The sequence below is a fragment of the Oncorhynchus gorbuscha genome, linkage group LG20 (genome assembly GCF_021184085.1).
Source record: "Oncorhynchus gorbuscha isolate QuinsamMale2020 ecotype Even-year linkage group LG20, OgorEven_v1.0, whole genome shotgun sequence".
Lineage (NCBI taxonomy): Eukaryota > Metazoa > Chordata > Actinopteri > Salmoniformes > Salmonidae > Oncorhynchus > Oncorhynchus gorbuscha.
In genome coordinates this window covers 29,978,759-30,004,169 of record NC_060192.1, presented here as the reverse complement: position 1 = coordinate 30,004,169, position 25,411 = coordinate 29,978,759, and the positions used below count along the sequence as shown (strand labels likewise).

At 41.0% G+C, this 25,411-nt stretch overlaps 2 protein-coding genes across 6 annotated transcripts; both read right to left on the bottom strand.

Annotated features, from left to right (window-relative positions):
- Positions 1–365: 365 nt before the first annotated feature.
- On the bottom strand, positions 366–2,617 carry LOC124006886 (four and a half LIM domains protein 1-like). The gene is made up of 3 exons (XM_046317077.1): positions 2,603–2,617; positions 601–787; positions 366–520 (listed from the first exon to the last, which is right to left on the bottom strand). Exons 1-3 carry the CDS (start codon positions 2,615–2,617, stop codon positions 366–368), a joined length of 357 nt encoding a protein of 118 aa, XP_046173033.1.
- On the bottom strand, positions 2,531–13,381 carry LOC124007202 (sodium/hydrogen exchanger 6-like). 5 transcript variants are annotated; one of them, XM_046317594.1, is made up of 17 exons: positions 13,036–13,381; positions 12,573–12,772; positions 12,129–12,206; positions 11,941–12,017; positions 10,991–11,103; positions 9,991–10,096; positions 9,740–9,832; positions 7,129–7,270; positions 6,772–6,877; positions 6,530–6,618; positions 6,274–6,387; positions 6,025–6,136; positions 5,752–5,905; positions 5,592–5,622; positions 5,324–5,412; positions 4,546–4,651; positions 2,531–4,477 (listed from the first exon to the last, which is right to left on the bottom strand). In XM_046317594.1, the coding sequence occupies exons 1-17, from the start codon at positions 13,304–13,306 to the stop codon at positions 4,097–4,099; spliced, it is 2,262 nt and encodes a 753-aa protein (XP_046173550.1). In that variant the 5' UTR covers positions 13,307–13,381; the 3' UTR covers positions 2,531–4,096. The 5 variants fall into 5 exon arrangements, with proteins under 5 accessions (XP_046173550.1, XP_046173551.1, XP_046173554.1 ...); XM_046317595.1 differs by having other exon boundaries at positions 5,324–5,409; XM_046317598.1 differs by lacking the exon at positions 6,274–6,387.
- Positions 13,382–25,411: the final 12,030 nt, after the last annotated feature.

Sequence of the window (25,411 nt, the reverse complement as noted above, 5' to 3'; positions counted from 1 at the left end):
CGTGATAAGAATACATTCTTCTTAATTTACACAAAGAACACTAAACAAACTAACAAAATGAACGTGAAGCTATAAGACACAAGTGCTGACAGGCAACTACACATAGACAATAACCTACGAAATACCCAAGGAATATGGCTACCTAAATATGGTCCCCAATCAGAGTCAACGATAAACAGCTGCCTCTGATTGGGAACCAATCTAGGCAACCATAGACATATAAACACAGAGATATACAACAACCCCTAGACAATACAAAAACGACACAAACCACCCTCGTCACACCCTGACCTAACCAAAATAATAAAGAAAACAAAGATAACTAAGGTCAGGGCGTGACACACTGTTTTTGTTCCAAGTTCACCTCAGAGCTTCTTGGCACATTCTGAGCAGAAGATGTCCCTTGAGTTGGCCACAATGCACTTGCTAGCCACGCTCAGGGAACACTTCTTGCAGTTGAAGCAGTACTCATGCCAGGAGCTGCCCTTGTAATTCACCACATTGGTGGCTTTGCCGAAACCTGAAGGACAGAGAATAAACAACAAACAATTACAAATGTGTAATCGTTCAATAGTGGAATTTGTGTGTGTTTGTTTTGACCTGTAATGGGGTTCTGGCAGCCGCTGCCTTTCTTGGCTACAGTAGTCTTGTAGCAGTTCACACACAAACCCTTCTCCTCATTGGAGGTAAAGCGGGTCCCGGCCAGTGGCCTTTGACAGGAGCTGCAGAGAAAGCACTCCGAGTGCCATGGCTGCTCTTGGTAGTTCACTCCCCCTGTGGTGAGGGCCTAGATAGGGGGCAGGAGAGAGTCAAGTCAAATTTAGAGGGGAATCCTCATTGTGTTTTGCGCAACCATTTGATATGCCTGGATTTTAACTTTTATTTACACTAAACAAAAATATAAACGCAACGTGTAAAATGTTGGTCCCATGTTTCATGCACTGAAAAAAAAAAATCCCAGAAATGTTCCACATCCACAAAAAGGCTGTTTTCTCCAGCATCTTCACAAGGTCCTTTTCTCTTTGTTCTTTGATTGATTTGCACTTTTCGCACCAAAGTACGTTCATCTCTTGGAGACAAAACGCATCTCCTTCCTGAGCGTTATGACGGCTGCGTGGTCCCATGGTGTTTATACTTCTGTACTATTGGTTGTACAGATTAATGTGGTACCTTCAGGCGTTTGGAAATTGCTCCCAAGGATGAACCAGACTACTGGAGGTCCACAATTTTTTTTCTGAGGCCTTGGCTGATTTCTTTTTATTTTCTATGATGTCAAGCAAAGAGGCAGTGAGTTTGAAGGTAGGCCTTGAAATACATTCACAGGTACACCTCCAATTGACTCAAATGATGTCAAGTAGCCGGTCAGAAGCTTCTAAAGCCATGACATCATTTTCTGGGATTTTCCAAGCTGTTTAAAGGCACAGTCAACTTAGTGTTTGTAAACGTCTGACCCACTGGAAAATGGCTTAAGGACAACAAAGTCAGGATATTGGAGTGGCCATCACAAAGCCCTGACCTCAATCCTATAGAAAATGTGTGTGCAGAACTGAAAAAGTGTGTGTGAGCAAGGAGGCCTACAAACCTGACTCAGTTACACCAGCTCTGTCAGGAGGAATGGGCCAAAATTCACCCAATTTATAGTGGGAAGCTTGTGGAAGGCTACCGGAAACATTTGACCTAAGTTAAACAATTTAAAGACAATGCTACAAAATACTAATTGAGTGTATGCAAACTTCTGACCCACTGGGAATGTGATGAAAGAAATTAAAGCTGAAATAAATCACTCTACTATTATTCTGACATCTCACATTCTTAAAATAAAGAGGTGATCCTAACTGACCAAAAACAGGGAATTTTTACTATGATTAAATGTCAGGAATTGTGAAAAACTGAGTTTAAATGTATTTGGCTAAGGTGTATGTAAACTTCCGATTTCAACTGTATTATATCGAATGACTTTACTGTACATTCGTGTTTACAATTTAGGATACTCGAAAAACATACCGCACCAATAGCTATACAAATTGTATCAAATGTCCTTGTATTAATTCATTCTGACACAAGATTCGGATCTGTCCATGCAACTTCAAAGTTCAAAGAAAGTTGTGGGACACGCGCACGCACTTCCTGATCTGCACAATCGCCACTTTTCTTCTGAACAGGATATAGCCTATTACAGTAAATGTACCCTGCAAAAGCAAACCACTCATCCGGAGGCAGGATATCAGGGGGAAAAAAAATCAGGACAGGATACGACTACCTTCCAATCAACCCAACTGTATTGTATTTCCACACAGAATATTATTAGCCAAGTCTTCAGGAAAAGGTTGAATGAACGATTAACTACTTATTGGGGTGAAATAGTGATTGATCAGTCCATTTAAATGGGTCTACCACTACTCTTTATACGTTGTGTACTGAAAGGAAGTGTTTGTGAAATACACGTTACACATATAACATACTTGTAAATAAATACAAAAGTTACATGGATTTGGTACTTGAAACAGGGAAAAAACAACATCCAAAATAATTTTGTAGCCTAATAGAATAATTTATTTTCATTCACATTAGATTCACATATTTAGTATTTAGGCTACTGTACATTGAGACTTTTCATAACTTTGTCTCTCCCCACATCCAAATTAACTGTATTTTGTAGAATTCACATTTCATTAACAAAAACAAACTTTTCACAAAATATAGCTACATCAATATCATACATCCAAATACTGTTGGAACAAGTAAAGGCTGCCTCACCTTTTCAGGTTGAATTTTCTGCTACTTTAACAACTGAGCTTTAAATTACTATGCTAAATATCGGAGCTGAACTACAATCCCATTTACAGACTAGATTAGTTCCAGTTGGAGTTTAGACTATATGAACCATTGCCTCCATCACATGTGGTTACTCTAGCTACTGTCAGTGGTAGGGTTGCATTCTAGTCAGGTCTTTCAACATAAGCTCAAGTGGCTCAATCTAAATAAAGATCAAAATGCAAACAAATTATATGTAATAAAGCGCAAAAATCTGTTCATAGTTGCTGCCCACCTGACTGAGAAAGAAAGGGTTCGGCAGGTATAATTCTTTGCAAACAAAAACTAATCCTGCATAGCAGGAGCTCAGAGAGTGACAGTTCCAGCTAGCTGTCTTAGAGCCCATACACACATTCAGCCTGGACTGGACTGAGTCCATAGAAAGCAGCTCTGTACAGTATTGTACCAAACCCTTCGCCACAGCTTTCTGCTCAGGTCTTTAGATTCAGTATCAAGGCATCTGCTTTATAGTTAAGGGCCTGGTCGTTCACACAGCAAGAGTGGAGGTGACAGGAATCTCCAGACTTAGAAATCTGCTTATGAAAATGTCAATATTTCATTTAAAGTAATGACCATATCTTAATCATTTCCACCAGGCTTCATTTGCAAATGTATATCAATCAACTACAACTAATGAATATTACAATTTAAGGAAAAAGGTTCATAGTACAATATTGCATTGTATTCCGTAGGGTCTTGGTATTACACTGATCTGGGTTGCAAGTTAGAATAATCAAAATGATTTACTGTAAATTATTCATGAATATGTACAAATCTGCATAAATTGAAAAAAATATATATAATTAGGCACTTGTTTAAAACAGTTCAGCATCCTGGAGCCCCCAATACAGATGCCTCTGACTTAAATATTGACCCTCACATCAGCCAGTAGCAGTCAGGTAGGAGAACTGAGTGAAACTTATTATTCACAACTTACTAGCAACTAAAGTGCACCCTAAACTGCTCCCATGACATAAAAATCACCACTGAAATTCATATTTATGTTTCCATGTTTTGAAAAAGAAAGGAAGCACGGCTCTTGAAACCCCCGACGACTCCCTGTGGGGCAACAATGAAGACCTCGACATATAAATACAGAGGAAATAAATACAGAAATAAATATAGGATGTACTTTTTAAAATATACAAATACATGAATGGGCAGAGGAGAAAGAGGCAGGCATGGGTAAAGACCACCACATAACACAACCAATTTTGCTTTTCAAAGCAGGGGTTGTTCAAGACCAAGGGATGGCTAGACAGAAAAGGTGAGCCCTTGGCCTCTAGAGTCTGTTGCGTCTGGGATCGGAGAAGGGATCTGAAAAGGGATCAGAGAAGGGATCTGAAAAGGGATCAGAGAAGGGATCTGAGAAAGGTGGGGGGGAGGTGGGGGGAGGTGGCAGGGTCACAGTGGGTTCAGGGGGGTCGTCCATGGGCAGGACCAGACGTGTTCCCCTGATGACCAGTTCATGCTCCCCAAACGCCAGCTCCTGGTCCAGGGCCTCCTCTGAGGTTATGCCCATGGTGGAGGCAGACAGGTGTTTATGGTTGGTGGTGAGGGTGCCCGATGCGTCGGTGCTCACTGTGACATCACCATACATGGTTGCATTGCCGTCGTTCAGGACCAGTTCGTCAGAATCATCATTGTGCTGGTGCCCTTCATTCTAGAGAGAGAAGGAATCATGAACCACTATGTACATACGTACGTGCGTGCATGCGTGCGTGTACTTACCTCATATGCCTGAGTGCTGGTGAGACAGCGAGCCAAGGGGCCACAGCAGGCAGGCAGGGTGGCAGTGAGGGGTGGGCCGCTGTGAGTCAACAGGGGTTTCAGGTAGCTGGAGAAGGCTGCAGTCAAGGGATCTAATCCTCAGGGGACTCTAAACGCTGTTACAAACTGGGTGGTTTGAGCCCTGAATGCTGATTGGCTGACAGACTTGGTATATCAGACCGTATATCACAGGTATAACAAAAAAATGTATTTTTACTGTTCTAATTACGTTGGTAACCAGTTTGTAATAGGAATAAGGCACCTCAGGGGTTTGTGATATTATGGCCAATATACCACGGCTAAGGGCTGTATTAAGGCACTCCGTGTTGCATCGTGCATTAGAACAGCCCTTAGCAGTGGTTTATTGGCCATATACCACAGCCTCTCGGGCCTTATTGCTTATTTATAGTAGTCTGAACCCAATCACCATTAATGAAGGAATAACCTCTACAAAAGGCATTTAGTGCCTTGTCATATTTTCATTGAGGAATGTGTATCACATGAACTGACTTGCCTTCACTTTTCAAAGGAAATTCAAAGAGTGGCCTCTAGTGTAGAATTAAGCAATAAGGCCCGAAGGGGTGTGGTATATGGCCAATATACCGCAGATAATCACCACTGAACAGTGTTTCCTCAATGGTTGGTTCAAGTTGAAGACTGGGATTGTCATGGCGTCATCTAATAACTCACAGCCATATTGTAAATGCTTTAGGTGTGACATGTAGCAGATAAAGGATACGTATTGTCGAAATTGTACCATATTCTGAAAGGCCAGGCGCTCTCGTGTTTGGTGTTCCTATGTTGCGTTCCATCCGAAACAGTCACCTGCTCAAAGACATAAAAGTGAGCAATGTGACTTTTGTAATACCATAACGGTACAACCACAATCTCCAATTGTGCACAATTCCTATTCTTTTGTCCACACAACGCTACCCTGTAAGCAGACTTCTGCTGTCCTTTAGAAGCAGATCTCAGAATCATGGACAATCAGATCGTTGGTTACTTACTGAGCTGTCTTGGTCCGAGTCCACTCCCACACTAGCACAAACACAAGGATGAGAATGTGTAAGAAGAACATTCAGTAGAGGTATACATCCATCTATCTATCTAATCGAGGCATAATGATCAAACTAGTGGTGAAAGTTGTGACATCTAGGTGAGACTCACCGTATACTCATGAAGGAGAGCATCGGGGTGGTGCCGCCTCCACACACCCACACAGTGAAGAAGACGATCAGGAGGGTGGTGGAGAACATCATCTGCCGGGCGTACGTGGCCGTGTCCCGGATGGAGAGGGCAAAGGTCATAGCCCCCCGCAGGCCTGATCAACAGATATCAGAGAAGACAGTGAAATGAGAGAAAACTACACCGCAAACATGATCTACAGACATCAATCATCCAAGTCCTTCTAGAACAGGACAACTACAGACAGACTCCTACCTGCAAACATCATAACATGTTGGAAGTTAGATCCAATTTTGTTTTTACGGCCCAAATTGAGCAAGAAAGAGAGGGGGTAGATGTTGGCTGCCCTGCCAAGGAATACTGCAATCTGGTAGGGGACAGAAGTTAAGGAAAGTGGCTTCTGGATGGGAAAAACTAAATGCAGTTATAATTAAAGATATTACATGTGGCTGTATATTTTTGTTTGTTTAGCCTCTCTCTCTCTGTGTGTGTTTTTTAGGATACAAATGCTCCAATGATGAACAAGGGGTTGAACACATGGGACTGGAAGGAGAACAGTGTCAGGCCCATATAGGAAAATATGAAATTCTCCGCCAGAAAGTTCAGGAGTTCAAATAGCTTTGGGACGAGAGACAAAAACAATATCAACCAAAATAAACAATTTAATAGCGTAAATGTAAACTCAAATGTTAGGCCAGGCATAGACTAATAAAAACCTACAACATGGTTTAAGGCAAATAGACCGGTATGGTTCCCGTACCTGTTTGGTCCTGTCCTGGGAGTCAGGAGAAAGGTTGTTGAACGTGTAGTGAGCCTGGGTCATCCCACAGAACAACACGGCCACCACACCTGCACGAGAAAGTTCACACAGATCAGCATGTGATGGGGACTCACCTATGTAAGCTTGAAAACGTCTGTGTGTGTGTACGTGTGTGTGTGTACGTGTGTGTGTACGTGTGTGTACGTGTGTGTACGTGTGTGTGTAAACACTGCATTAGTTACCAGTCATTTCACAGGCCTCGGCCAGCAGGAAAGTGCTCCAGGACATGAGGAAGAAGAGGGCCGTCTCCAGCAGGGGAAAATCACGCAGCTTAGTGAACTTGGTGACGTGACGAGCGACAGGTCAAGGAACAGATCGAGAACTTCAATCCATCACAGAAACATCGCAACATTAAAGGATGAGATAATACAATAACACAGCAAATGCGTTACTCCTGGAGAATAGAAGCTATAATGCCTTTAAAAAACAGCAAATTGCCTTAGATAAAGCAGATTAGCAGACTTTCAATTATTTTAGTCTATAAAATTCACAGGCTTTTCTTTTGAATGAATGCCATCCTCTGGCACACAAAAGGATATCAGTGCAGTCATGACTCCGGTGGCCACACCAAGGGCAAGGGATCCACTGAAGACCCCAAGGAACACGCCAAAAGACTTGATCATGGCTGTTGCGTCGAACGTGTGGCTGTTGTCCCCGGCTGGCCGATAGGCACCTATGGAGCTGTAACCAGTGCAGACACATGGAGCCAAAGACAGGTGTAAGCGTTAGGAGGCTCTACTACTAACAACGCACATGTTCACAATGCAAAAGGGAAAATGAAAGAGAAAATGTGAAGACATCAGTAAGATACAGTATCTCTGCAACATCTGTACATGGGTCATTCCACAAAATAAGTCCCTTTTGTGTCCCTTTTATATTTTAAGTAGAAATTGTGCACCAATATTGAAGTCTGCATTTTATATTATATGAAGTGCCCTTTAATATATGGAATTTCCAATAAATCTGAATAAAGACTTGCTAAAGTGCCAAAATTCTGCATCTTGACATGTCTCTCTGTGCCTCCTCTGACTTCTAGGAAGATTTTAGCCCACTTAACCCAAATATTTCTCCGAGTTTCCACCATCATCGTAAAGCCCTAGTTATTTTGTTGCTTTGACAAAGTCATTTGATGAAATTATTTATTTAATGTGATAAGCTGGTCTCTCTTCCTGTCCATGTAGAAGCGCAAAACAAGCGCAAGACACAAGTAATGGAATCACTGTTCCTTCATGGGGAAAAACAGTGGTAGGCACAAAAAAGGGTTTAGGTTGAAGTAACCTTGGATAATCCCAGGGCAAGGTACAGGCACGAGTGGAGAAACTGATAGAGCGTGCGGCTCACTCACCCACTTTGTGGATGTAATGACTAAGGAAATGTCCTCGCTTTACAGAGGCTCCCAAGGGTGACTGTAAAAGTACCTAAAGTACAACAGAAAGTTCCCAGGGTGGGACTAGCAGTTTGGGTACTGGGCGTAGGCGACGTGCGCCCTTCATACGTCAGGCAGAGATGGCAGCCAAATACACCTATATAGTGGAAAGAGCTTTTCCCTTGTCCTGTAGAAGCAGAGAGCCTCTGGAACAGAGCAAAGAAAGGGAATGATCCCCCCAAAAAGTAGCTGGATTCCTACGCTCACGAATCCTCACGGGTTCGCCTCTGAACAGTTTAGCAGGAAAGCAGTAGTCCAAAGTCGATGCTAAGGACAGTATGAAGAAGTATTACGACCTCATAAGGAAGAACTGAAGTGAGATGAGTCTGTCTATGACAGACGTTGTGTGATAGGAGTTCCTTAATGATCACGCCCAATGAAGGCATTACCCATACTGAGTGACTCAGCGATTATTTGAAGTAGAACTCTTGTTTTGATGTGGTGAAACATTGAAATAATAGTCAAATCATAGTGTAAAAGCAGGTGAGCTGGTTATAATCTTTTTGGCCATTTTCTAGTGTTTTGTCGTGAAAAACTGAGTGAGTCGAGCATAACACGTCAACAGTGTTACCCATAGATACCGTAGTCAGTGTTACCCATAGATACCGTAGTCAGTGTTACCCATAGATACCGTAGTCAGTGTTACCCATAGATACCGTAGTCAGTGTTACCCATAGATACCGTAGTCAGTGTTACCCATAGATACCGTAGTCAGTGTTACCCATAGATACCGTAGTCAGTGTTACCCATAGATACCGTAGTCAGGTAAGATTTTTTTTTAGCAATGTAATTTTTTTTGTAAAGCTTACATTCCATTGCCTCTCCTGTAGCACACAACAAGCTTCCATTCCCCTGTAACAAGGGGATTTATGAACAATGGAAGATGAAATCATCAACCCTGTTACTTTATTTGGCACTTACTAAAATGTTTATTTTCTCAACCAAGTCACACTACCCAAAAGGGACTCATTTCGTGGAACGACCCACAACTTTTGTATTTACAGCACAAAAGTCTGGGGAGGTGCTTACCATGTCTACATAGCTAGCAGCTATGCCTACAACACAGTTATAAGAGCCTCTCCTTCCAAAACTGAGGGGGAAATTATCATTTGTCAAACAAATCCCAACCTATAGGAACCCAACTCCACTCCACACAGGTCTCTTGATCATTGAATGGTGTGAGAACAGATTGATTAAAAGGTCTGACTTGGCATATGCTAATTAAATTGCTAATCTAGATGCTAATTAAGAAAGATGCTAATTGTAAACCCTACAGGGACTGCAGTTGGGTTCCACACACTCTTAATGACCACAACAGCGAATAACCTGCACAGCAAACAAGAGCAATATAGAGAAACTTAACAGAGAATTACACACTGAAAAAAGGTCATCAACCAACAAGTAGGCTATACCCGTTCTACCTGAACAGCAAATCACCAGCACATACTCCCTTTCAAGAGGAATTATGTTTTCCACAACACCCACTTTTAAACCTGGTATTTACTATCAATAAGTACACAAGGTACCAAAAACAATGCCATCTGCGGTGCTGAGCAGGTCTTCAGTAGGGGTCACAACATAAGAACAGTCCGTTGTTGTAACCACTTAGGCCTTACTCAAGGCCCTGTTTTCATTAGCTGGTAATTTGCTGAGCCTACAGTAACCTAAAGTAGCAGGGTGTGGTATAGTAAAGCTGGGTGAGGCAGACTATAACCATAGCCCACCTAGGGGGGATCCCCTGTTCCTCTACCAATGCTGTGGTCTCTCCATGGCCATCCCGGGCCTGCCTGCTCTGCTTTTCGTAATGCAGAAGAACTCTGTATACAGGTGGCCAGTAAAATGTGAGGGGGTGCGGTTAGTGTCTGCACAAAGTCAACACATCTCCAAACACCAATGAAAGTGACAGGATTGGACAACATAGACAAGAAGATGAGGAGAGGTGCTCAACGTGATGTTGAAAAGGACGGAGACTTACGAAGATAGAACTATGGCCACAGCGTCGTTGAGTACACTCTCTCCAAACATCAGGGCATACAGGTCCACATCCACCTTCAGCTCGTTGAATATGGCAAGTACTGTCACTGTGGGAGCAACAGCAGGAACGTCACATACATACTCATACTCCATATGATTGCAATGTAGGCTAATCCGAACACTTAAAATCGCTAACACAAATGCTAAAGTAGTTAATAAGACTGTTAAATGGAGTTCACAGCTAAAGCATATTGTAGCACTGTGTACAGAATAGGCCCCTCAAACTCAACTGTAGACCTCGAAGCCAGTTCCACTGCTTTTTTCCCCATTGTTCCCCTCTAAAGGATTCAGCATGCTTCGATTCGGCTAGGCGAACATGTGCTCGCATACCCCTTTAAAAAGACATTCGCTTGAAAAATGTGAAAAAGTGGCATTAGTACTATTTGTCCTCCTTGAGATGCCGTAGCCAGTATACACTTCCACAAGAGTCAGAATTCATCTAAAATAACTCAAGAAAGCTGCCATTAATTTTGCCGTTTGTGCCGAGGAGATCGTAGTCGCGCAATTTCACATATAACTGAGATGTCTGGTGCAGTAATTCTCAAGTGAAAAAATGTGCATGAAAATGAGTCTCTCATTGAATGACAACAAACACTTGAATAATTCCTACTGTTGACCAATCACAAACGAAGGGGCATAGACTTCGGCTACAAACTTCGGCTTGCCTCAAGAAAAAATGTTGTGCGCACGAACAGCTGGAAAAACCCTTGCCGAAGACCAAAAACTTCACAAAATGTCATCACAATATACGCACAAACTGTTCCGAACTGATGCGGATGGGAAGCATGCGGATGTCTTTAAAACCAGGCTTTAGACCTGGGACACCAGGTGGGCATCATTATTTATTCGGTAGAACAGAAAACCATCAGGCTCCGGACCGTGTAGGGTAAGAGTTGAATAGCCCTGGTACAGGCTATGCTAGTCAGGGTGAGGATGATTACCTGGGTCTGTGGCTGAGACAATGGCACCAAAAAAGAGGCAGTCAGTAAAGAAAAAGTCCCCTCCCAACTGTCCAACCGCCTTCATTAATGTCACACAGCCATACATAACCAGCCTGTAAGAGAAAAGAGAGTGATTAATCACGTAAACAGAACAAAACCACAATTAGGGGGAATTTTGCCTAATGTAATCCATAGAAAGGTCCTTTGTAGAAAGGATTGTCGACATACATTTGAAATGTGTATCTAAAAGCATAATTAAGAAATTAATTATTTATCAAAGTTTACCAGGCCTCCTTTAAGATTCCATGTTTCACCCAAGACCGTTATTAGTTCATCATTTCAACAGGTTTGAATCTTTTAGTTGATGGCAAATCTTTTAGTTGATGGAAAATCACCCACAAATGTGTGTCTACTTCCGTCTGCAACAACAGAGGTTCCCAAAATGCACGAGAGGGTACTTCAGGGGTATTCTAGTCAGAGCAAAATTCAGTTGGTGGTACAGTAACCAAAAAAGGTTGGGAACCACTGTACTATAGCACAAAGCTGAAACCACTCCAAAATAACCTGTGTTTCCCCTATATTAATTGAGCAGTGGCAACAGAGTTAGAAAGGACGCCTGTATCGTTGTAGTGACTGGGTGTATTGATACACCCTCCAAAGTGTAATTAATAACTTCACCAGGCTCATAGGAATAGTCAATGTCTGCTTTTTTCTTTTTTACCCATCTACCAATCGGTGCCCTTCTTTGCGAGGTATTGAAAACACCCCTGGTCTTTGTGGTTGAATCCGTGTTTGAAATTCACTGCTTAACTGAGGGACCTTACAGATAATTGTATGTGTGGGGTACAAAGATGAGGTAGTCATTCAAAAACCATGTTAAAACACTATTATTGCACACAGAGTGAGCACATGCTCACATCATTTTGATCGTTTTAAAGAAATGGGCTCACCCAATGACAAAAGATGATATGACTGTCCCCATGAAAGCATAGGCAAGGATGGACCCCAGATTCCTGAAGAAGTGTCGCTGAAACACAATGGAGGTGTAGGGGAGACAACAAAATAGTATTCCAGTGAAGTACACAGAAGACTTTTCTATGGTGCCGGCACACAGTCTTCAAGCCATGAATTATCTTACCCGCTTCAAGCTGTAGCCAGCATGGAAGATGATTGGAGGCAGCAAAATGTTGAAAAATACTTCAGGGTCAAAGGTCACCTTGCAGAAAATAATGAAAAGTTAGAAAACTAATCAACACATACTGTAACAATCTAAACACAATCTATACCGAATCGCTCCTCTGCAGGCAGCTCAAAGCTTATCAGACAACATCCAGCCTGTGTTAATGATTGTAGACTTTGTCACACAACTATTAAATAGCTCCCTTTCCTACTCCTCATTCATTACACCACTGATCTGGAAAAATGGAAATGGGAAAAAGCAATATGTTTTCAGCCATCAGTGGTCATGATTGGGAGACAGTGAAAGGAGACCACTTCAGAGTAGACTACCATCCAGGTCTAGGACCATCCAGTCTGCTGGTAATGTGTGTGTGAATTGACAGTGATTGAAAGAGTACTGTACCTTCCTGAGCATCTCATCATCCTGCACGTCATGCCCCTTGACGGTGCTGACTTCACCCTTCAGTGTGTACTCATAAAAGCGCCCGCTGACGTTGACCAGAAGAGTTGCTGGGCTGGCATTCACACTGCAGTTCATAGTCACATTGTTCATATTTCGTGGCACATGAACCCCAAAACGAAGGATCACCCCCACCAGCAGACCTGAGGAGTGGACAGCGATAGAGGCCAGTCAGATACAGGTCAGGCAGACATACAGATGAAAAGGGGTGTCAAATACATATTATCAAGAAATAGCAAAATACAAGTTCATATGGGCATAATGCATGTAAGCCAATGCCTGCTATTTCATTGCCATCTTGCAACGATGTGGCATGAACTGTAGGATGTAGCTCACTCAGTGTTGTCATTCTGCATTATATAGCTAACGTTAGCTAGCTAGCTACAGAGTTCACGAAGGTCCTCACCATAGATCATTGCCAGTCCTGTTTCGTGTAGAAACCTGAAGCGACGGTGTTTAAACAGCCAAATGGTTAAAATAGTGAGAGTTAAGAGCATTATGAAAATAAGAAGGTTGGCACTGTCTTGTCTATGGCTTTCCTCAGCCCTCCTCTCAGTAGCAACATTGTCCATAGCAGTATTCTCGCCTTGACTACCCACTAAAAGAAATGTAAACAGTGAAGATAAAACAAACAATGTCTTCGACGCCTTTAGAGCAGAATTTGGTTTTAGTCCCATGATTAGACAGTGATGACTATCAGACACCAGATAGCTGAGTTGGTAGCTAGCTGGCTGGACTAGTAGTCGGACAGCAGAAGAAAAAAAAATATGACGTCACTGTCGTATGTTAATGATGAAACCTTCAAAATAAATGCCCACATTTCAAAACATTGCAATGTGAACAACTCATTTAAAAGATATTCCATTTTAATCCATGCCCATTTTTATGGTGCCTATAAGCATATGCAAAAAGGAATTCATGAAAATAATTAAAAATATATACAGTATCTTCCCAGCTCTGCAGATTCTGATGTGAGGAGGCAGAGTCATTAGATAATGTATTTTGGTATTGTCCATAGGTCAATAGGTCCAGGAATGGCTGAAGAATTGCGCAGCGGTCTACGGCACAACATCTCGGTGCTTGAGGTCTCACTACAGACACCCTGGTTTGAATCCAGGCGGTATCACAAATGACCGTGATTTGGAGTCCCATAGGGCGGCATGCAGTTGGCCCAGCGTCATATGGGTTTGCCGGTGTAGGCCGTCATTGTAAATAAGAATTTATTCTTAACTGACTTACCTAGTTAAATAAAGGTTACACATGGCAGCTTTGCACACTCTTTTCCAACAGTCTTGAAGGAGTTCCCACATATGCTGAGCACTTGTTGGCTGATTTTCCTTCACTCTGCGGTCCAACTCATCCCAAACGATCTCAATTGTGTTGAGATCAGGTGATTGTGGAGGCCAGGTCATCTGATGCAGCACTCCATCACTCTCCTTCTTGGTCAAATAGCCCTTACACAGCCTGGAGGTGTGTTGGGTCATTGTCCTGTTGAAAAACAAATGATAGTCCCATTAACCGCAAACCAGATGGGATAGCGTATCGCTGCAGAATGCTGTAAGTGTGCCTTGGATTCTAAATAAATCACAGACAGTGTCACCAGCAAAGCACCCCGCACCGTCACACCTCCTCCTCCATGCTTCACACATGCGGAGATCATCCATTTACCAACTCTGTGTCTCACAAAAGACACGGCGGGTGGAACCAAAAATCTCAAAAATTTGGACTCATCAGACCAAAGGACAAATTACCACCCGTCTAATGTCCATTGCTCGTGTTTCTTGTCCCAAGCAAGTCTCTTCTTCTTTTTTGGTGTCCTTTAGTAGTGGTTTCTTTGCAGCAGTTCAACTATGATGGCCTGATTCACACAGTCTCTTCTGAACAGTTGATGTTGAGGTGTGTCTGTTTCTTGAACAATGTGAAGCATTTATTTGGGCTTCAATTTCTGAGGCTGGTAACTCTGGGTCTTCCTTTCCTGTGGCGGTCCTTATGAGAGCCAGTTTCATCATAGTGCTTGATGGGTTTTGCGACCGCACTTGAAGAAACTTTCAAAGTTCTTGAAATTTTCTCGGCTTGACTGACCTTCATGTCCTAATGTAATGATGGACTGTCGTTTCTCTTTGCTTGTTTGAGCTGTTCTTTCCATAATATAGACTTGGTCTTTGACCAAATAGGGTTATCTTCTGTATACCACCCCTACCTTGTCACAACACAACTGATTGGCTCAAATGCATTAAAAAGGAAAGAAATTCCACAAAACGTTTAACAAGGCACAGCTGTTAATTGAAATACATTCCAGGTGACTACCTCATGAAGCTGGTTGAGAGAATGCCAAGAGTGTGCAAAGCTGTCATCAAGGCAAAGCGTGGTTACTTTGAAGAATCTCAAATATAAAATAGATTTTGATATGTTTAACACTTTTTTGGTTACTACATGATTCCATGTGTGTTATTTCATAGTGTATGTCTTCACTATTATTCTACAATGTAGAAAATAGTAAAACATTAAGAAAAACATTGGAATGAGTAGGTGTGTCCAAACCTTTGACTAGTACCGTATATATCTGTCGAATCTATTTATGGTATTATTTCATGGGGGACTGAGGTCTAAATACTGAGCAGCAGGATATTATGTTGGCAGCACAATCTAGGATTTGTATTCTTCACAGTAAGTGTGCCCCTACAAATACGCTAAGCTTGGGAATATTGATTGTTTAACACTCTAGGGCAGTAAAACTGTTTTTCACAGCATTGCAACCACCTAATTTGACGTATATACAGTGGGGCAAAAAAAGTATTTAGTCAGCCACCAATTGTGCAAGTTCTCCCACTTAAAAAGATGAGAGGCCTGTAATTTTCATCATGGGTACACTTCAACTATGACAGACAAAATGAGAAAAAAAATCCAGAAAAATCACATTGTAGGATTTTTAATGAATTTAATTGTAAATTATGGTGGAAAATAAGTATTTGGTCAATAACAAAAGTTTATCTCAATACTTTGTTATATACCCTTTGTTGAAAATGACAGAGGTCAAACGTTTTCTGTAAGTCTTCACAAGGTTCTCACACACTGTTGCTGGTATTTTGGCCCATTCCTCCATGCAGATCTCCTCTAAAGCAGTGATGTTTTGGGGCTGTTGCTGGGCAACACAGACTTTCAACTCCCTCCAAAGATTGTCTGTAGGGTTGAGATCTGGAGACTGGCTAGGCCACTCCAGGACCTTGAAATGCTTCTTACGAAGCCACTCCTTCATTGCCCGGGCGGTGTGTTTGGGATCATTGTCATGCTGAAAGACCCAGCCACGTTTCATCTTCAATGCCCTTGCTGATGGAAGGAGGTTTTCACTCAAAATCTCACGATACATGGCCCCATTCATTCTTTCCTTTACACAGATCAGTCGTCCTGGTCCCTTTGCAGAAAAACAGCCCCAAAGCATGATGTTTCCACCCCCATGCTTCACAGTATGTATGGTGTTCTTTGGATGCAACTCAGCATTCTTTGTCCTCCAAACACGACGAGTTGAGTTTTTACCAAAAAGTTATATTTTGGTTTCATCTGACCATATGACATTCTCCCAATCTTCTTCTGGATCAGCCAAATGCTCTCTAGCAAACTTCAGACGGGCCTGGACATGTACTGGCTAAGCAGGGGGACACGTCTGGCACTGCAGGATTTGAGTCCCTGGCGGCGTAGTGTGTTACTGATGGTAGGCTTTGTTACTCTGGTCCCAGCTCTCTGGAGGTCATTCACTAGGTCCGCCCGTGTGGTTTTGGGATTTTTGCTCACCGTTCTTGTGATCATTTTGACCCCACAGGGTGAGATCTTGTGTGGAGCCCCAGATCGAGGGAGATTATCAGTGGTCTTGTATGTCTTCCATTTCCTAATAATTGCTCCCACAGTTGATTTCTTCAAACCAAGCTGCTTACCTATTGCAGATTCAGTCTTCCCAGCCTGGTGCAGGTCTACAATTTTGTTTCTGGTGTCCTTTAACAGCTCTTTGGTCTTGGCCATAGTAGAGTTGGGAGTGTGACTGTTTGAGGTTGTGGACAGGTGTATTTTATACTGATAACAAGTTCAAACAGGTGTCATTAATACAGGTAACGAGTGGATGGCAGAGGAGCCTCTTAAAGAAGAAGTTACAGGTCTGTGAGAGCCAGAAATCTTGCTTCTTTGTAGGTGACCAAATACTTATTTTCCACCATAATTTGCAAATAAATTCATAAAAAATCCTAGAATGTGATTTTCTGGATTTTTTTTCTAAATTTGTCTGTCATAGTTGAAGTGTACCTATGATGAAAATTACAGGCCTCTCATCTTTTTAAGTGGGAGAACTTGCACAATTGGTGGCTGAATAAATACTTTTTTGCCCCACTGTAATAGCCAGCAGCACATTCTACTCCACCCATTCCATTGGTCCCAATGCATTACACAGTAGGCCTATTGAATTATTGGGGTAGAAATTGCTGCTGGATATTAAGACAGTCTAAATGCAGACCCTACTGAGTAATCCCAACCCCACTTTTAACCTTGGCACAAAATATTTTTTTCTCTATTAGCCAATATGTGATTTATAGGCCTCCAGTGTATTCCATTTGGACCAATGGAATGGGTGGAATATAAAGTGCTACTGGGTATTATACACGTCACATGAAGTGGTTGCAATGCTGTGAAAAACAGTTGTACTGCACTTGAGTGCTAGAACAAATCGAGATTCCCCAAATGTAGCATGTCTTTGCAGGGTGACTCTTATTTTGAAGAATACAAATTCTCAATCGTGCTGCCAGCATAATATCCTTCTACTAAAAGACCAGTAATCTTGTCCCCAGGCTTAGTACCTCTGGCTTCTCGGCTATTGCGCATTTAGGCGGAAGTGTAATGCCGTAGAGCTTGTTCGACATTGGAGCTGACAGTGCAAGCCACAGCCGGACTGATCTTCAAATCAAACCTTGAATCATAAATAACTAGTATTATTTTTTAAATCAGTCACTATTTACCCACAATGCATCATGTATTTGATGCTCTTGAACGTTCTTATTATACAAGAGTGTTTCGAACATGGCCACAGTGGTTTCACTGCCCCTTTTCTCAGTAATTTGGATAAAATCGAGAAGTCCGTTCTCCGTTACCAAATAAGTGGTCGAAGAGAGTGTCAATTTGTTAGTAGGTAAACCGGAGAGTCCTCCCCTCCTCAATAGTCACCTTTCATCGAGGATAGTCATGTTTATCCTTCTGCAGGAGTCCTTCGCAGAATAGTTTTTTATATTTATATATATATTTGCCACACCCCCTTTGAAGTGGTTATTGTTTTCTCGACGGGAAAATGCAAGCAAACATTTAAAATTATATACTAATTATCATTGTATCTATAAAATGTATTGCACAAGCTAAATGTGTTTTGTCACTTTACAAATGTATTTTGTGATTCCACTAAACTTTATTTGCCTGATAATGCGGGAGGAGAGGAGCCTCATTTCATAAAAGCGCATTTTCGTCCACATTCCTTCTCCTCACAATTTATTCTTGAAACCTTTGACATTTTTTCAAAAGGAGGCGAGAGGATGCAGGAGTTGAGCAAAGTTAAGTGAGAAAAGGCCACTGTCTTTGGTAACGCTAGTTGGCTATTAGCTTGCAAGTCCGTGTCTTTCTGCCAGTAAAACAAACTTGATAACATAATCTTTGAATTCTTCTAAATAAAAGTTGCATGATGTGCCCATCTAATTATTAAACGCAAAAATGTGTTTTGCTCGTCATAAATACAATTTTAAAAAATAATAAATTACTTAAAGGACTATGAAAATAGCCTAGTATGTTTCATGATCTCTCTCTCTCCCAAGGGCGTTTTATTGGCATGGGAAACATGTGTTAGGTAGATAATAAACAAGTGAAATAAATAATATAAAAATTGCACTCACAGAAGTTCCAAAAGAATAAATACATTTCAAATGTCATATTATGTATATATCCAGTATACAGTGTTGTAACGATGGTTAAAGTACAAAATGGAAATTAAAATCAACATAAATATGGGTTGTAGTTACAATGGTGTTTGTTCTTCACTGGTTGCCCCTTTTTGTAGCAACAGGTCACAAATCTTGCTGCTGTGATGTCACACTGGTATTTCACCCAGTAGATATGGGAGTTTGGTTTTGAATTATTTGTGGATATGTGTAATCCCTTGTGAAATATGTGTCTCTAATATAGTCATACATTTTGCAGGAGGTTAGGAAGTGCAGCTCAATTTCCACCTCATTTTGTGGGCGGTGTGCAAATACAGTGGGGCAAAAAAGTATTTAGTCAGCCACCAATTGTGCAAGTTCTCCCACTTAAAAAGATGAGACAGGCCTGTAATTTTCATCATAGGTACACTTCAACTATGACAGACAAAATGAGGAAAAAAAATACAGAAAATCATATTGTAGGATTTTTAATGAATTTATTTGAAAATTGTGGTGGAAAACAAGTATTTATTTATTTATTAACTTGGGTCAAACGTTTTGGGTAGCCTTCCACATTCTTCCGCAATAAGTTGGGTGAATATTGTCCCATTCCTCCTGACAAAGCTGGTGTAACTGAGTCAGTTTTGTAGGCCTCCTTGCACACACACGTTTTTTCAGTTCTGCCCACAAATTTTCTATAGGATTGAGGTCAGGGCTGTGTGATGGCCACTCCAATACATTGACTTTGTTGTCCTTAAGCCATTTTGCCACAACTTTGGAAGTATGCTTGGGGTCATTGTCCATTTGGAAGACCCATTTGCGACCAAGCTTTAACTTCCTGACTGATGTCTTGAGATGTTTCTTCAATATATCCACATCATTTTCTTCCTGATGGTACCATCTATTTTGTGAAGTGCACCAGTCTCTCCTTCCGCAAAGCACCCCCACAACATGATGCTGCCACCCCCGTGCTTCATGGTTGAGATGGTGTTCTTCTGCTTGCAAGCATCCCCCTTTTTCCTCCAAACATAACGATGGTCATTATGGCCAAACAGTTCTATTTTTATTTCGTCAGACCAGAGGACATTTCTCCAAAAAGTACAATCTTTGTCCCCATGTGCAGTTGCAAACCGTAGTCTGGCTATTTTTATGCCGGTTTTGGAGCAGTGGCTTCTTCCTTGCTGAGCGGCCTTTCAGGTTATGTCGATATAGGACTCGTTTTACTGTGGATATAGATACTTTTGTACCTGCTTCCTCCAGCATCTTCACAAGGTCCTTTGCTGTTGTTCTGGGATTGATTTGCACTTTTCGCATCAAAGTACGTTCATCTCTAGGAGACAGAACGCGTCTCCTTCCTGAGTGGTATGACGGCTGCATGGTCCCATGGTGTTTATACTTGCGTACTATTGTTTGTACAGATGAATGTGGTACCTTCAGGTGTTTGGAAATTGCTCCCAAGGATGAACCAGACTTGTGGAGGCTGATTTCTTTTGATCTTCCCATGATGTCAAGCAAAGAGGCACTGAGTTTGAAGGTAGGCCTTGAAATACATCCACAGGTACACCTCCAATTGACTCAATGATGTCAATTAGCCTGTCAGAAGCTTCTAAAGCCATGACATAATTTTCTGGAATTTTCCAAGCTGTTTAAAGGCACAGTCAACTTAGTGCATGTAAACTTCTGACCCACTGGAATTGTGATACAGTGAGTTATATGTAAAATAATCTGTCTCTAAACAATTGTTGGAAAAATTACTTGTGTCATGCACAAAGTAGATGTCCTAACCGACTTGCCAAAACTATAGGTTGTTAACAAGAAATTTGTGGAGTTGTTGAAAAATGAGTTTTAATGACTCCAAATCCCTTGATTTGGTGTAGGCCTACTCTCATTGTGAGTTGTTGGTTTCATGCTCTCAGTTGACAACTATTTGTTGTTATTGTATTTGTAATTTTTTTGTCATGTTTTTGGTTCAACTTTATATTTATTTAGTTTATTAATGACTCCAACCTATGTGTATGTAAACCTCTGACCTCAACTGTATACATGTTAAAGGGGGTGGGGCTTAAGCCCCTCCAACTCCACTTTCCATCAATTTGTGGAGCAGATTCTCATGCCAAATTGAGTGAAAAGGCTTTTTTTAAATCAACAAAGCAGGAGAAGACTTTGCCTTTGTTTTGGTTTGTTTGTTTGTCAATTAGGGTGTGCAGGGTGAATATGTGGTCTGTCATACGATACTTTGGAAAAAGCCAATTTGACATTTGCTCAGTACATTGTTTTCACTGCGGAAATGTTCAAGTCTGCTGTTAATGATAATGCAGTGGATTTTCCCAAGGTTGCTGTTGACGCATATCCCATTGTAGTTATTGTGGTCAAATTTGTCTCCACTTTTGCAGATTGGAGTGATCAATCCTTGGTTTCAAATATTGGGGAAGATGCCAGAGCTAAGGATGATATGAAATAGTTTAAGTATAGTCAATTGAAATGTGTTATCTGTATATTTTATCATTTCATTGAGGATACCTTCAACACCACAGGCCTTTTTGGTTTGGAGGGTTTTTATTTTGTCCTGTCGTTCTTTCAAGGTAACTCCAGTGGGTTCTGGTAGTCTTTAATAGTTGATTCTAAGATTTGGTTTTGATCATGTATATGTTTTTGCTGTTTGTTCTTTGTTATAGAGCCAAAAAGATTGGAGAAGTGATTTAACCATACATCTCCATTTTGGATAGATAACTCTTCGTGTCGTTGTTTGTTTAGGTTTTTGCATTCTTCATCAAACCATTTGTAATTGTTGTTAATTTTCTTTGGTTTTCTGGGGGTTTTTTTTGATCGGGAAGCTAAAAGTGAAATACTCCCTTTCTTTCTCTCTCTCAATATCCACAATGGATGTCATACATACTAAAAGTGAAATACTCTCTCTCTCAATATCCACAATGGATGTCATACATACTAAAAGTGAAATACTCTCTCTTTCTTTCTTTCTCAATATCCACAATGGATGTCATACATACTAAAAGTGAAATACTCTCTCTCTTTCTTTCTTTCTCAATATCCACAATGGATGTCATACATACTAAAAGTGAAATACTCTCTCTCTTTCTTTCTTTCTCAATATCCACAATGGATGTCATACATTGCTTCATGGATTAATGCATACCCTATCCAGAATGCAAGGTGTTCCACTCATTCTTTAAAACTGTCAGAAACAATTATGGGTAACCCTTTAATTGAAGGATCAGATTATACATGTTTATATATCCATTTGTAGATAGTTAATATATGTGTTATAACATTGTTTGCTTGTTATTTAGCTGCTTTGATTGGCAGACTTTTCCTGTATTTTTTATAGAGTAGTTGATGTGGCCACTGCCACAGGAAATGTAGCACACATGTAGGCCTACCGTAGCTGTATAAAAGAGAGGAAGTAAAGGGGAGTGAAGAGGAAGACACATTTTGACATGAAGATGTTTGGAAGCTGGCTGTTTCTCCTCGTCTCTCTCCAAGGATATGAGGCTCCCTCCACACACAGTAAGATTGTCCTGTTGGATGCTACACCTGTGATATTAAATATTTATGAATAATGTTAGTTTATTAAACATGTTTAAGACCTGGTGCAATGAAAACACATCTGGCCAATGTGCCTTCAACTTTCGATACTGTTTTTGACCTAGTCATAGGAGGATTTATTATAATTTATTGTGTTAATCAGGGAATGAGTTTTAGTTTGTCCCTTGATTTGGTGTAGGCCTACTCTCATTGTGAGTTGTTGGTTTCATGCTCTCAGTTGACAATGATTTGTTGTTATTGTATTTGTAATTTTCTGTCATGTTTTTGGTTCAACTTTATATTTATTTAGTTTATTACTATTTACCTACTATTAACTTCTGAATTACATAGTAAAATGGTAACATATATAAGTTATAGGCCTACTCTTTTATAGGCCAATGCCATTTCATATCAGGTACTCTATTAATTAATGTGATCAAACTATTACATAACCTATATATGGAAACATAGGTTTTTTTTCCAATGATGGCCTCTTCTTGGAAAGACAAATTACTAAGAAACAGGAACTAAAGACTGTTTCTTGTGCCATTTCTATTGCTGCTGTGACACAAAAATTGCCCTGCTAGTCTGAGATTGACGTCAACTACTTTGTGGTTTCCCTAACCCCAACCCTAACCCTAACCCAGGGTTGACATGGCCATCCATCTTGTCTCATACATTCACATACTGATAAAATGATTAATTTAACTCAATGTGATAGTGGAAAAGTACTCTGCAATCTTAGAAAAAGGTTATTTGGCTGTCCACATAGGAGAACCCTTTTTGATTCCAGGTAGACCACTTTTTGATTCCAGGTAGACCACTAAGTGTAAAGGGTTCTACCTGGAACCAAAAGGGTTCTCCTATGGGGACAGCCAAATAACCCCTTTAGGTTCTAGATAGCATCTTGTTTTTCTAAGAGTGTAGTCATGATATACATGAATGTATAGACCCCTTAATATGTTATCTGATTTGTCTCTTAAAAATCTGGTAACATCAAATGTAATTATGCAACTCATTTTGATATACCACAGCTCCCCTTTAAAGGATTCAATAGGTTTTCAATAGGCAGGTTTCCATTGACCCAGGTTTATTTGACTAAAGCAACGTAATGAAAATGGCAGATATCGGAGAAACTATCTATCTAAAGATGAACATTTTCAACAGGGGTGGATTTTGAGACGTAGGATATACCTGAGACATGAAACAGATATGTGGGAGGGCACATAGGCTTTCACCAGTTTAATAATGCACAATTTAACTAAATGGGACATGGAAACACTTCAACCACTTCAATTTTATTAGAAACGAGCTATGTTTCCATCAGATCTTCATGTGAATATTCCAAAAATCTGCATTAACAAAGATGTGCATTTTCCCACCAGAGATGTGTTTCCATCAAACTGAATTTTGAAAGTCTGTGCGTGTGACCTAATGCATATAAAAATGAAGTTTGCCTTTAAATGCACATGTACCGAATGAAAAATACAAGTTAAATGGGTTTCCATCAGATTGTCAACTCTACTGATAGTTTTGTCACAAAAACGGTTGCATTACATAGCAAATGTACCCACTCTGGTCTTGGCACATGCGGTTTAGCCAACTGCTGGTAGATACATGAGATCATTATGGATAAGAACGATATTTGTATTTGTCAAACGGCAGCCAAGCATCGATCATCATGTCACCAGAATAATACCCTATATATTTATAGGAAAGGAGTATCAAGCTTGCACATTCACCACCTTGTGAAGTTTATCATAATTTAATTAATCTGTATCCTTATAAATTGCATGCTTTCCCGAGCCGTAGTGGGAGGATCACAGAACATATAATCTTGTGACTCCCAATTTTACTTGGATATGATGGTTATTATATCAATATTTGCGCATAAACGCATCTCCACAGCCGTTTCTCACATAATTCATTTTCCAGACGCACAAAGATTCTACCATGTGTATCTGACAAATTGTCTGTCTGCATTTTAAAATTGTACTGGTATTTCATGTTTCCATCAGCCCCTTCGTGGCTTTTTATGCGTCAGGTAATTAATCTGCATGAAATGGTTAGATGGAAACGTGGTCACTGAAGCATGGTTTTTGCAAGAGAAAAAAAAAGTTTAGTTTGTGACCTTTTTACGCCCAGCTGTTTTTATGAGAAGGGTGCAACTGTGGCATGTAATTCGAGGCGTTCATGCATGTGAGCATTCCTGCAGGTGCAGGAACCCCTCTTTATTCATCTATTGGTCCATTTTTAAGTTAGGACAGGCGGGAGGTGGGGGCGCTCCAGTACAGTAGGTGGCGTCAATGCACAGTAATGTTGGATGCCAGCCGCCGATAAACCCCACAGAAGGGGCAAGGGCGACAACTGTGGCTAGCTAGCCGTACAACGGTCGACAGTGTCCTTCACCCCTGCCTGTCGGGCACTGTTTTCCCGCAGTTCTGTTAACGACGCTGAGGGCAGGTGGCCGCGAAGGATGTTCTCTACCCGTGTCGTTCCAGCTAGCTAGCAAGGAGGACTCCAGTAGGCAGGGGCGAAAAAAACTCAGATAATAATTATTTGGGGGCTTACTGCTATTAGCCCACACAAACACATTGAATAACAGATTCCCTACATGGAACAACAGTCCCTTAACAACAACAAAATCTAAAGGAAATGTGTTCTGAAGTGTCTGTCCTATATCTGAGAGATATACATGTATTTAACCCCTTATTTTTGGCACTAAACAGTCTCCATATGTATACTTCGATAAATGTTTTTGACTGGTACCGGGGGACCTTCAGACAAGTCTTGTGAGACCTGTGGGCGTCCTAGAAACATTACACACAGAGGGGTCATACACATTACACAAACATTTACACAGAGGGGTCATATTAATAGAAGTTGGCATATCGGCTGGACCAACTTCAGGCGAGTCCCAAGACGCTTGTGGGAGTCATCCTTCCATAGAGTCATCATAATAGTTGGTAAGCCAAACCGTTCGGACCCTACAGTCGATTTTATGATAAGATCGATTTTTCACCTCAGATCGGCTGTCTCCAGGTCTGACAAACACCACTCAAGCTCTGTCACCTTTCACCTCAGATGGGATGTCTCCAGGTCTGACAAACACTCTAGCTCTGTCACCTTTCACCTCAGATGGGGAAGTGTTACATAGGCGGATGCGGTGGATTTGAATGCTTCCAATGAAAAGAAAACAGATATCTCTAGCTTAAAGTGAGAGATATTTATATTGAGGATGTTTGTATTACGCTAATTAGATGTCCACGCGGGTGTAGAAATCGACCTTAGGAGGTTTTA

Excerpts from the sequence above, each read along its gene's own strand:
- LOC124006886 (XM_046317077.1), bottom strand. Across the intron at positions 521-600 it reads CTGCCAGAACCCCATTACAG|GTTTCGGCAAAGCCACCAAT; the intron begins GTCAAAACAAAC and ends TCTGTCCTTCAG.
- LOC124007202 (XM_046317594.1), bottom strand. The coding sequence starts at position 13,306 with ATGGGACTAAAACCAAATTCTGCTCTAAAGGCGTCGAAGACATTGTTT. Across the intron at positions 10,097-10,990 it reads TGTCTCAGCCACAGACCCAG|TGACAGTACTTGCCATATTC; the intron begins GTAATCATCCTC and ends TTGCTCCCACAG. Across the intron at positions 5,623-5,751 it reads CTCTCCTTCATGAGTATACG|TGTGGGAGTGGACTCGGACC; the intron begins GTGAGTCTCACC and ends TGTTTGTGCTAG.